This window comes from Sorex fumeus, unplaced genomic scaffold (assembly GCF_029834395.1).
Source record: "Sorex fumeus unplaced genomic scaffold, SorFum_2.1 ptg000018l, whole genome shotgun sequence".
Lineage (NCBI taxonomy): Eukaryota > Metazoa > Chordata > Mammalia > Eulipotyphla > Soricidae > Sorex > Sorex fumeus.
The window spans coordinates 17,655,476-17,668,973 of record NW_026606075.1 but is presented as its reverse complement, the minus strand read 5'-3'; the positions used below and the strand labels follow the sequence as shown (position 1 = coordinate 17,668,973).

The following is a 13,498-nucleotide window of genomic DNA, read 5'->3' as shown; positions in this document are numbered from 1 at the left end:
CCAAAGGATAAAACTCCCTTAGCCCAAATAACTCTTTCAGTTACTGTCCTCTCTCCCCACCGCTCTACAATAGAGATACACCACTTTACTCTGTGTTTGAACATCAATTCTTCAGTCTCTTACTCATTTATCACAGTTTATTCTATTAAAGTTTATTATTTTTCCTAGATATTGATATGGTAATTATGATGGTTTATTGTCTAAACTTCTAACTTCTAGTTAAACAGTAAACCATCTTTAATTTAGCTAGAAAATACAAGAATGTCTATTTTTAATGGTTATAAACACACACACAGAGTATCTTTGTTTATTATTATTATAATAATTATAATATTTATTATAACAATATTATAATATAATAATCATAGTATAATAAACATAATAATATATAATATCATATAAATTTATATTATAAATATAATAATATAATAAATTTAATAATATAATTATTATAATAATATTGTTAATTATTATTAAACAAATCAATGCTTGTTGGACTGATAGATAATTTACCAAATTAGTGAATACTTTTGACTTATTTATTTAATGAAAGGTTTACATGCTTAACCTAATTTTAGGTTCACAGAAAAATATAGAAAGCTATAGAGTTCTCCAGATAGACTTGTCCCAATAAACATGGTTTCCTACATTATCTACATTGTTCACTGGAATTTAAATCCATTACAACTTCCATTCACAAACATTATCATACAAAGTTAATAGTTTTCACCAGAGTTTACTTTGGTGTTATACTTTGTGTGGGCTTGACAAATACATTTAACCATTGAAACCAATGCCATTATAATTATAATATCAAACAGGATTTTTTTATTGTTCTGAAATTTTCTGTGCTCTTCCTATTGTGTTTTCATTTTTAAATTCCACTTGTTGATTACTCATATTTTTAGAAAATTATTCCTCTCTGTATATTAACCTTTTGCTTCACAACCATGCTATAATTGTGTATTAGTTAGAGTAGTTTTGTTTCTTAATCAGTTCTTTAGAATTTCTTCTTGTCAGTCCGGGAGTTTTGTTTTTAATCAATTCTTTAGAATTTCTTTCTACATGTCATATATGAATAGTTTTCTTTGTTTTCAAACTGTATCATTGCATATTTTTTTATTTCTTTTTGGGGATTTTAATTTCTCTAGCTAGTAATTCTAGTGCAATGATGAAAAAAAGCATTGAGAAGATATCACATTTATCACAATCATAGCAATGCAGAAATTTCTATTAATTTGTTTACCAGACCACAGCGGTAGGGCACTTGCCTTGTGCGTGGTCAACCCAACCGACCCAGGTTCAATTCCTCCGCCCCGCTAAGAGAGCACAGCAAGCTACTGAAAGTATATCACATGCATGGCAAAGCCTGGCAAGCTCCCCATGATGTATTCGATATGCCAAACACAATAACAACAAGTCTCAAAATGGAGATGTTACTGGGCCCGCTCGAGCAAACTGATAAACAATAGGAGAAAAGTGACAGTAACAGTGACTATTGAATTCCACCATATAATAACTATTACTTAGAAAGCAATGAATACATATTTGTTTATTAAATGTTTATTATTAATAATAAAAATGCCAGGAGTACTTTTTGAGCATAAAACCATGAGTAAGTCCTGAACTCTGCTGGGTATGGCTCAAAATCAATAAAACAAAACAAAATGGGCTGGAGTGATGGTACAGAGGGTAGGGTACTTGCCATACAATCAGCCAAATTGTGTTTGATCTCTCGCATCTTATCTGGTCCCCAAACCCTGCTAGGAGTGATCCCTTAAAAAAAAGAGATAGTGGGGTATGTTGCCGCCAGCAAGTCAATCTGTACCTGTAAGGCAAGTACATTAGCAACCTGATGGCACCTTCAGATTTCCAGATACCCCAAAATTGCTGCTGTGCCTTTGGCCAGACCCCAAAAACATGGAGCAAAGTTTGCCAAGAAAGTAAACAGCAAAAAGTTAGGTATGTGGGAGACACACACACAAACCACCTTGGGCTCAGCTATATAATTGGAGGCATGCCCTCTCCCATTTCTGAGCGAATTTCTTAATGGCCAGGATCCCAGAGACTCAGAAACAAATATCGAAACCAGCAGCTTTTGGCAGAAATGCGTCCGGTTCCTGCAGTAGGTTACTGTCGCTGGGCCACCCCAAGAGGGAAAGGGTGCTGTCCCTCTGCCTACTCCCCCTTGGTGTCTCAGTGGCCGCCATATGCCAGAGGCCACTGGACAGTCAGGTTTGGGCCCACAGTAACGAGACATGTGGGGCCTCACAAGATGGGGATGGAGGTGGCCCTTTCCTCTGCACCCCAACGAGACCCCTGAGTTGTCACACACGAACGGCCTCTCTGACTCCTGATCAAGGTGCTTAATGGCCATGATTCTAACGACTCAGAAACAAATCTAGAAACCTAGCGGCTTTGGGCAGAAATGTGTTCAGTCCCTGCAGTGGGTTACCAGCGCTGGGCCACCCCAGGTGGGAATAGATTTTGTGCCTTGGCCTGTTCCCCCTGGCGGCCTGGTGGCCGTCATCTCCAGAGGCCAATGGACAGTCTGGGCCTGCAGTGACGAGACATGCGGGGACTCAGGGGGTGGGGGTGGAGCCGGCCATTTCCTCCCCACCCCAATGATGAAATGGCGTGTCGGATTTCGGAAGGGAGAACATTGGGAACGACATATTCATCCTGCGGAATTTGGTATTTCAGCAGGTGGACATAGCTATCAAAGAGATTTGAGTAGAAGTCATGGATAATCTTCTCCATTGCCCTTCTGGAAGATGTGATTCATCCATCACAACGTAGGAGGGCAGTCATCTTGGTCTTGTAGTTGGCAAAGGACAGGCGGGCATTGCAAATCCTTTTCCCAGCTTGGGCCGCATCTACCCACAGTGCTGCTCTTCTCTCTTTGAGGTCTTCCTTTATTGCTTCTCTGCACTGGTTTGCAAGCTAGGATGTTCGCTTGCGGTTGCCTGAGGTATGCACCAAACCACGTTGGAGAATAAGTTCAAGAGTTTTCAAAGACAGGGGTTTTTTTGTGGCTATTTCTCTCTCGGCATTCCTCACACAATCATGGAGGTGCTGAACCAGTTGATTGTATTCCTCATCAATGTTGTCAATGTCAGCATCTTCCCATGTTGCTGCAATAATGCCAAAGAGCTCCCAGCTGGTGGTCATTCTGGGAGTTCTCTTCTTAAACTTTGCAGCCCTTTCTCCCCGCTCTGTGAAGTAGAGTTTTGAACAAAGGAGACTGTGGTCCAATCCCATTTTGAATTTTGGGACATCAGCAACATCGTTCAGGCAAAACCGTTGAATAAATATGATGTGGTCAATTTCATTGTGGAACCGTCCACCGGGAGACTACCATGTCCAACGTTTAGAATCGGACTTCTGGAACTGTGAGTTGCCATGGATGGTCTTGTTCAACATGATGAACTCAGATAGTCTCTCACCCTGTTTGTTCCACTCTAGGTGATGTGGAGTTCTTCGGCTGTTCTCGGTCCTATCTTGGCATTAAAAGCACTAACAATGATCTTGTAGAAGGTGTGGTCTTTCTTTATAGAACTTCTCCAGCTCCATGTAGAACTTCTCAGTTTCTCCTTCATCATAATTGGATGTTGGTGCACAGACAACGAAGATAGAAAATGCCTGCAGTGAGCCACATCTATTCAAGTGTAATTGTCCGTTTTGGGGTTGTTATGCATTCAAATGAATCGATGCTCATGGCCAAGTTTGTGTTGATAAGGACACCATCACCACCAATGCCTCTTTTCTCACATGTTCCGAGGAACAGTTCTTCTCCAGTGTCGAAAACAGCATGACGTGATTGATGCCTTCTCTTCTCGGTAAGACCAATGATGTCTTACTTGATCTTTCGCGCTTGTACCATCAGGTCCTCGATGGATGCATCTGATGCCAGCCTACGTGCACTTAAAGTACAGTCATTTTTGTCTTTCTTCATTTTGGCAGCCTAGTTCGACTGAGATTTTATCAGCCTCTCCTTCCATATCCTTCTCAAAGCTGCGTATTGGTGACTCCTTCAGGGTCAGGGGAATAAGACCCATTGTATTTACTGGTTTGGGCACATTGAATACGCCATGGATAGCTTGCCAGGCTCTGCCATGTGGGCAGAATACTCTCGGTAGTTTGCCAGGCTCTCCGAGAGGGATAAGAGTTCTCTTCTTATATTCATGAAAATGTGTGGTTAGAGAAAATAGTAGAAAAGCAATTAAGTAAAAGTTTCTGTTTTACACACATATAACTTGGATACTGAATTGGATCACTATTTTCTTATACTTGAAATGAATATTTTTTAAATGTCCTTGATATTTAAGAAATTATGAATACTTTAAACTTTAGAACATGTTATTTTAATTATTTTAATGCCATTAAAACCAAGACATTAAATTCAAATTGATTATGTTAGGTTAAATTATCTTGAAAACATATACTTAAGATATTTCTCCCAAACATTCCTAAGTATACCTCAAGAAAGATTGAGGTTGCTTTAAAAATATCATAAAATGATAAAGATTAAGGTAATATAGTAAAAATATCTACTTCTGATTATCAGAAATGTTTTAATAATGAATCTAATTAAAAGTTTTATAAGTATTTGATATCTTAAAATCCTATAAAGTCCCATCTCCTTTCCTAAATAACAATGAATTTAAAGTTTTGTTTTCCAAATGGGGAATGTAAATTAAGGCTTAAAATATGGTTCAAAGTATTCACATATTTATATAAAAATTCAAGAGGCAATTTAATTTTGAATTTGACTCTTACAAAATAGCTCTTCTGGGGTCTTCAAATAAAAGTAAAAAAAAAAAATTTGCTCTCCCTAGACCAGGGAAAGCCTTCTCTTCCAGGGCCTAATAGTTTTTGTTGTTGTTGTTTTAATGTCTAATCTTTCTGATTTACTTTTCTTCAGACTGATAATGCTGAAACCAAATAATCATTACCTGGTTTCCATTAACACTAAGCTTGAGATTTCATTTCCTCACATAGGCAGATCCATGTTCTCTGCCTACATAGGCAGATCCATGTTCTCTGGGCTTTCATCCATGAATCCCTTAAATATTTAAGGGGTTGAAATCTCTAGGGAGAAATGTTCTACATGGAGAAACAGGGCTGATAATGAGCTTTCAGGAAAAAATAAAACAAGAAATCAGCTAGCCCTGAAGGAGCCCAAAGGAATGAGGAGCATCTTCCTTTTGAGATGCAAATCTTGAGCTCTTTCAGAAAAATGTATTACACAAAGCAGAAACTGAGGCACTACTCAGAGATGGGTGGGCCTCTTCAGCAGAAGAGCAGCTACAGGAGACTTAAAAAGCCCTGATAAGAATAAGAACTGGTCATTAAAATGTGACAACACCCAGATTAGCTTTTGTATATACAGAGAACTCCAAGACAAGATAATTTGCAGAGAAGGTGTAAAACTTTCTCTCAAAAGCCATATTCTGCTTTTCCCACTCCGAAGAACCCTAATTTTCTCTGGAAAAAATATTTTTTCTCTTTTACTCCCCTATTTTCTCTTTAATTAAATTACTTCAATAAAACTACTCCACTTCACTGAAAAATATTGCTTCATTTTTTAAAAAAGTAGCAATGAGAAAAAACAAAACAATACAAAATTGCCGCCACCCCCAACACAAACACACACACACACACACACACACACACACACACACACACACACACACACAAGCAAAATGTGTGATTACCAGACAGAAAAGGAGGAGAGGCTGGAAAAATCAGGTAAATTAGCTCAACTGTATGGGGGTAGATGAATTTGGTTGGTGAGTCTAAATGGGCTTCCAGATGTTGTGTTATAATGCCATATACTTAAAATACAGTTATAAACTCATGGTGCTACAGTAAAATGTTTAATTATATAGTATAAATATAGGCACCATCAATTTGAGGTTAGTAGGGTTAAAATATAACAGATTCTTTATTCTAATCATACATTTCTATTAAGAATATTTATAATTATAATTTTCCTCAGCAATGTTGACTTCCTTGAAATATGATTCTCATATTAAACTCTGAAAATCACTGTACATATTTGGAGACTAGTTCAAAGTATTACACAGTTTTACTACAATGGTACTGTAACAGATTCCTAAAATAGTAGTGTGTTAATAAAAGCCTCAAAGATTATTGGTTTTGAAATGAATTAAATGAACAAACTGTCTTTTTACAATAAAATAACTAGATCTTTTAGCTGTGAAAGGGCTGGAGCGATAGCACAGCGGTAGAGCATTTGCCTTGAACATGGCCTATCTGGCTGACCCAGGTTCAACTCCTCCACCCCCTAGGAGAGCCCGGCAAGCTACCGAGAGTATCTTGCCTGCATGGCAAAGCTTGGCAAGCTCCCCGCAACGTATTTGATATGCCAAACATAGTAACAAGTCTCACAATGGAGATGGCACTGGACCCGCTCGAGCAAGTCGATGAACAGTACGACAGTGCTACAGCTATGAAAAATTCAAACTATTGTAAATCAAGAAAAAGACTTTTTTTATTTTTCTAATTATCTATTCATTTATTATTTAGTTTTGGCCCCTTACCTGGCAGTGCTTAGGACTTACTCTTGACTCTGTGCTCAGGGATGTTTCCTGGCATACTCAGATCAGGGACCACATGCAGCATGGAAATCAAATTGGGGTTAGCTGTGTGCAAGGTCCATATTTGCTCTATTTATTTATAGATATTTGGTTTTTCATTTATTTTTTGTTATTGGGCCACACCTGGTGATGCTCAGGGGTATCCTGTCTCAGCATTGAGAAATCACTCCTGGCATTGCTCAGGAGATCATATGAGATATCAGGGGTCAAACCCAAGTCAGCTTCATGCAAGACAAGCACTTTACCCACTGTACTCTCTTTGGCTCCAGAAAAGACATTTTTAAAACAAATGAAGTACGCTAAAATCCTGTAGTCAGTAGCCACACATGGCAACTTGAAGGTTTTATTTTTTCTTTCATTCATTTAACCAATAGATCTTGAGCTCCTACTTTGTAAAAGATACTAAATAAGGTGAAAGACAACATAATTTTATTTCAAAGCTTATTGAAATCACCAAGCTTCTAGAAGCTGGTTGATAGAACAATAATTCAAAACATACTTGGCTTTCTTATACCAAAAGGAACCAGTCCAATCTATACTCCTAGAATTAATGTGAGAAAAAGTGTAACTTTTTTCAAACCTTGGTACTAGCTTTATTTTAATAAAAGAGAAAAAACTCCATATATTTACATAATTACATTTTTTAATGAACTGCAGCTATTCTTCCTTAATGGGAAACTATTTGGAAATCATGGAGTTATCCTGAATATATTACTGTAGCACTTTATATATAAATAGCACTATATATATATGTATATATGTGTGTGTGTGTGTGTGTGCTCACTTTGGCAGCACATATATTAAAATTGGAATGATATATATATATATGATATATATATATATATATATATATATATCACACCATGGTCCTCCCACTGTTCATCGATTTGCTCAAGCAAGCCCAGTAATGACTCCATCGTGAGACTTGTTGTTACTGTGTTTGGCATATTGAATGCATCACGGGGAGCTTGCCAGGCTTTGCCCTGCGGGCGAGATACTCTCGGTAGCTTATTGGGCTCTCCGAGAGGGGTGGAGGAATTGAACTCGGGTCAGCCATGTTGGCTGCGTGTAAGGCAAACGCCCTACCCACTGTGCTATCGCTCCAGCCCATATATATATATATATATATATATATATATATATATATACATATATATATATCTGTATATATTACTGAAGCACTTTACAGTTAAGAAAATATTTTAAATATTAATAATTGATTAATCAATATTCAAAGCAAACTTTATTAGGGGTAGAGATCTGCAGTAATTCTGGAGACTCATGGCTTCCTCCCAACAATGCTAAACAGGTTTGGGACTGGCCAGAATTATACCCTCACTTCTAGGACTGGAGTTAACATAGTGCCAGGATCAATCTCACAGCTTCGCATATGCAAAGGTACTCCAGACCTTTGAGCTAGCTCTCAGGCCCGATCCTCCAGAGCAAACATTTTGAAAGACTTTGAAGAACACTGATCTCAGAAAATTTCTTCTGAAAGTATCTGTTAGAGTAGCTACATAATTCTGAGGCATATGGTTGCTTTAAAAAGTTAAATTTTATTTTACAGCACTAAATTTGAATTAAATAACATGGGATTTATTTCCCAAGACTGAATTTCAATACATATTAATATTAGATAATAAATATATTACACTCAAGTACTACTTGTAGTGTTTTTAAAGTACAGTGTCAATTACTTGAACACCTTTAAAAATTTTTGATGGGATCATTAATTAAAACATAATTTCAGTTAAATGTGAAATGATAAAATGAGGAATACATTGCAATCATACAGTATACTGTATACACCGTAGTAAAATTCATCAGTGATCCACAAAAATAAAGAGGGTAATTACTGAAATGGTAAAATCTTGCACTTACCAACCTCCACAATGCTAGAGCAGTTTGGATCTGTGAAGCCATCTGGGCACTCACAGGTGTAAGCATTGCCCGCCAATTCTGACAAACACAAACCTCCATTTTTGCATGGATTGGGATCACAGATATCACCTGAAGAATAAAAGAAACAGAGATTTTATTAATTTATTGGTCTTAGGCACTGAAATATACTACTTCACATGCACTGCTGATCTTTCTTTGGTACCATTGCCACAGATTTATTGATGATATCTATAAGACCTATTTGAAACCATGTGATTTTGAAAGAAAAGCGATATAATATGGCTTAATAAATCAAATATGAAACATTGATCAACACACTGAAAGCCATTATCCTATTTCAATGCTCTTTCATTACATATAAATATCTAAATTTAAAAAAAAACAGGAATAGTAAACTGATTTCATTGATTATTCCAACAATCTGTTAATTGCCATGCACTTTGCACTACCATTCTGCTCATTGATTGGATGGGTTCAGTTCTAAATTCCTGTAGTTGGGACTTGTCTTAATGACATTTTGGTCAAGTGGATGCTAGAAAATTTGGAGTCAGCAGAAGTCTGAAAAAGCGTTTTATTTCTACTTAGTTTGTTGTAAATTTTCCATGGTCATAAGAATAAATTCAACCTAGATTGCTTGAAAGAGGTAAGAAAAACATGGAATGATAAGAAAGAAACTACTATAGAGAAATAATTTGTGCTCTAGCATAGGACCAAAATATATGGCCTTATCTTTGGTACTGGGTTGCAGATGAAATCTAGAAAGACTCTGATAGAACAAATGGTTACAAGAGACCATAAAAATGATCAACCAGGGGGACCAGAAAGAGTACAGAATGCAGGGCACTTACTCTGCACTTGGCTGACTCAGGTTAAAGCCACAGCACACCATATGTTTCCCCAAGCCTGCTGATCCCTGAATGCAGAACCAGAAGTAAGCCCTAAGCACCACTGGGTGTAGCCCCAGAACAAAAACAATGAAACAAATAATCAGCCATGCTCTCTGGAAAAAAATAGTGATAACAACTTTACTTGAAGCAAGGAGGGCAATGGAAAATATGCTGAAGTGACTTTTAGATATATGTAATGACATTTCTAGACAGAATAATGATGCCTGGCTTTTAATAGTTTAATGGTAAAGCACTACCTGAAAGAAATATTTCAAACAACAGATAAATTTCAATTTGTGAAAGAAAATAAAATGTGTCCCAAGAAGGTTGCTCAGTGGTCAGGAACACGTTCCTGGCATGTACAAAGACCCAGTCCAATTCCAGGCACTGTATAACCTGCCTCCCACCTACCCCACCCTCCCTCCTGGCACTAGTAGATGTAGCTTTGGGGGCCTAAATCACTGACTAGATTCCCTTAGTGGCCTTCCGAATTGCTAGGCCTAAGTGTGAACTATCTAATCTACTGGTCAAGTACTGCCCACACCCACCGCACCCCCCCCCACACACACACATAAAAGAGAGGGAAAAAAATTAAGTGAAGAGAACAGTTTCTCAACTGCAGTCTTTCAATCTTTCACTCTTATGAAAGGTCAAATCCAGAGCTTTGCCAGAAAAACATGGCCTCAACAAAACTATCAAATCAAGGATGCTGTATAAGACGGCTTGTGAAAACACTTCAAATAATTCCTGAGGTCTGAAAGGTTGTCTCAGCTAAATAAAAGAGCTTCAAGAAATCTAAGAGTATGATCCCCGAGCAGCCTGACATACTCAAAATGAACTGATTAAGTGCTGAGTGAAAAGTGTGCTTCAGGTAGAATCCTTGGGGTGGCTTTACTGCAGAAAGGAAGTGAATCCGCCTCATAAAAGTTCATGCAGTTTCTAAGTAAGCTTTATAAGTAAAAATGTCTTTTCCTGGCTTATACGAGAATGAGGTCTTTCAGAATTTGAAAAACACAAGCCTGTATTTCTTAGGGACCCGACTCCCTTCTAGGATTTCTTACTCAATTATTTCATCCTTTTCTAGATTAATCATTTAACTTAACTGGTTATTAATTTACTTCTTTTTGGTCAGAGGACCACACCGAGAGGTGCTGAGCAGGTATGTCAGCTTATTGTTTGGGTATCACTCCTAAGGTCATATGGGAAAATATATGGTGCCAGGGATTGAATGGGGCTTGGTGACAAATAAGGCGAGCATCTCTCCCAAATAATTTCTCTCTCCAGATAATTAATCTAAAAGCAAATATGTTGTTGAGACTTTCTAGGGGTCAGGTACCAGTTTTAATATGTCTATCTACCTTTGGTATGAGCAAAGTAAAACAGTTTAAAATAGTTAGACCAACAACATTTTCATCTACTAACATGAAACCGGATAATGCCCAACTGTGTTTTTGGAAAAATGTCATTCGTAGTTCTTTGTATTTCCAACACTACAAAATAAGAGTTTTGCATTTCTCAGACTAGGATCTGTTATTGCAGCAATGTCAAATCAAGACATGGTGCAGACATATAGGCTTATTTATTTATACCTACAGAACAATGTCTCAGGAGAATAGTAAGGCATACATAAAAATATTCTCCAATATACAAAAAGGGTTTATATATACATGCCAAAGCAGGGATGTTTCCCTCTGATTCCTCTTACTCCTACCAGCAAATTCATAATATTTTAGTAACAGATGTGGGCTTATGGTTTGATACAACTGATCATGCAAGGACGCAATTTCTTATCCTTTCATGATCTCATTATTATGTAGTTGTTGCTGTCCTCAAAAATCTTGCTTAGTGGGGGCTGAATTGATGGCACAGCAGGTAGGGTGTTTGCCTGGCACGCGGCTGACCCAGGTTCGATTCCCAGTATCCCATACGGTCCCCTGAGCACTACCAGGAGTAATTCCTGAGTACAGAGCCAGGAGTAACCCCCCTGCACCACCAGATGTGACCCAAAGAGCAAAAAAAAAAAAATCTTACTTAGCACCTATCTCACTCCTTCTAGTACTACTTAATCTATCTGATTTTCTCCCAGGTGTAAGAGCAAGTTATGGGTGCTTCTGTCATCAAAATGACACAGGATTATTTGTTCATCTCTCAGACCTTACAGGTGCAGATGCCATTTAGCTCACAATTTTCCTCACTCTTGTTCCTGAACTTTTGGTTCTTTTTTATTTATTCCTACTTGTTTCTAATATAGAAAGCACTTGTGAAAACTCATCTCTTTCTATTTTCTATCACAGCGGTAGGGCGTCTGCCTTGCACGCAGACAACATGGCCGACCCAAGTTCGATTCCTCCGCCCCTCTCAGAGAGCCCAGCAAGCTACCGAGAGTATCTCGCCCGCACGAGATATGCCAAACACATATATATGCCAAACACAGTAACAAAAAAGTCTCCAATGGAGACGTTACTTGGCCCGCTCCAGCAAATCGATGATCAACGGGAGGGCTTTTACCTTTACCTTTACCTTACCTTGTGTCTTTCTGAAGAATAGAAAGGAGGTGATAGATCAGACAAAAATATGCATAGCAGAATGGAGATTACACTACTCCCAAATTAGATGTGAGGGTTGAGGGAGAATGAAAACTATCAATTGAATTTAGAGTCCCTGATTATTTGATCGAGTAACCATCTTTTATAAGTTAAAACTGGAGGCTTAGTTTGAAAGAAATTATTATGTTAGAGACAGCTGTGAGACTTCCAAAACAAACATGTCCGTGAATGTATTGAATAGGCAGATATGGAATTGGAGAGGTTCTGCCTTAACACAGGTGATTTCAAATGCACATGAAAAGTGTTTAAAGAGAAGAGAGGAAGGGAATTAGAGGGGGAGAAGAGAGGAAAAATCCTTGTTCAAAGCAACAAACATATAAGAAAAAAAGGAAAATTCTGCAAAGGAGAAAAATATCGGATCTCAGTGTGGGTTCCTTTCCTCTTCAGCATACATCGCAGCTCACATTCAGTACATTCCGTTGGGGTCTAATACATCAGCCTGAGATTGTTACAGACAGTCATGTTCTTTGGCTCTCAAGAAACAGAAAATTCAGGGGCTGGAGCAATAGCATAGTGGGTAGGGTGTTTACCTTGCACGCAGCTGACCCGGGTTTAATTCTCAGCATCCCATATGGTCACCTGAGCACTGCCGGGAGTAATTCCTGACTACAGAGCGAGGAGTAACCCCTGAGCATTGCCGGCTGTGACCCAAAAAGAAAAAAAAAAAGAACCAGAAAATCCAGAGATGGGAACGTTTTTATACAGATAAAATATACTGAGAAAACAGGTGGCATAATGATGGGGGGGGGGAACAGAAGCGGGGTGAGGGGGTTGTTTCTGTGCACAAAGGGGCAGCATAGGACAGAGTGGGATGACCAACTGGAATAGGGCTATAAGCAAAATCACAAGATGCCACACCCTTGTCCATTGCCAGAAGACTCCGTGCTCTGCTCCAGGAGTTGTGTATGTTCCAGTGGAAAGCACCGGCCTAATTTATCCCAAGAAGGTGGTATGGCTAGTACATGCCTAGAGAAATCAATGGCTCCTAGGGTGAGGGGGAGAGTCGTTCATTACCACCACCCCAAGAAGATCAGACAGTCTGCCAATCTGCTTAACATCAAAGCTGGGAATTTTTCCTGCCATGTGGGAGAAAGATCTTCATCAAAAACCTGAGTAGTTTTTCCTGAAGATTTTGGAGGTTGGAAGGTACTTTCCATTGAGAAAAGTTCTCTGAGGCATTTAAGGGGTGAGCCCTCTTGAAGGGTTGATGGGCCAAATCTATGTTCCTTCAACCTCAAGATTCAGAAAATGGCTAAAATATTCCTGTGATAGACGGACAATAAGAGCAGAAAAATATTTTTGGCTTTGGATCAAACAAACAGGAAAAGAATAAAAACAGAAGATAGTCGAATGTAATAGAACTAGACTCTGAATCATTTCCCCTTGCCAAATCATTAATACTAATCCCTTATTAGGTGGGTCTCCATGAAGTAAATGCTAAGACAAACTTGAGACAGCAACGCATTTGTTGAGGAGCCAT

The 13,498-nt window shown here is 38.3% G+C and overlaps 1 protein-coding gene across 2 annotated transcripts in view; it reads right to left on the bottom strand.

Annotated features, from left to right (window-relative positions):
- EDIL3 (EGF like repeats and discoidin domains 3) overlaps positions 1 to 13,498 on the bottom strand; it is a 489,148-nt gene that overhangs the window by 341,846 nt on the left and 133,804 nt on the right. For both annotated transcript variants that reach the window (XM_056112534.1, XM_056112535.1), the window contains exon 2: positions 8,505 to 8,633. In XM_056112534.1, the coding sequence (XP_055968509.1) occupies positions 8,505 to 8,633 (129 nt within the window). The remainder of the gene's footprint in view (positions 1 to 8,504; positions 8,634 to 13,498) is intronic.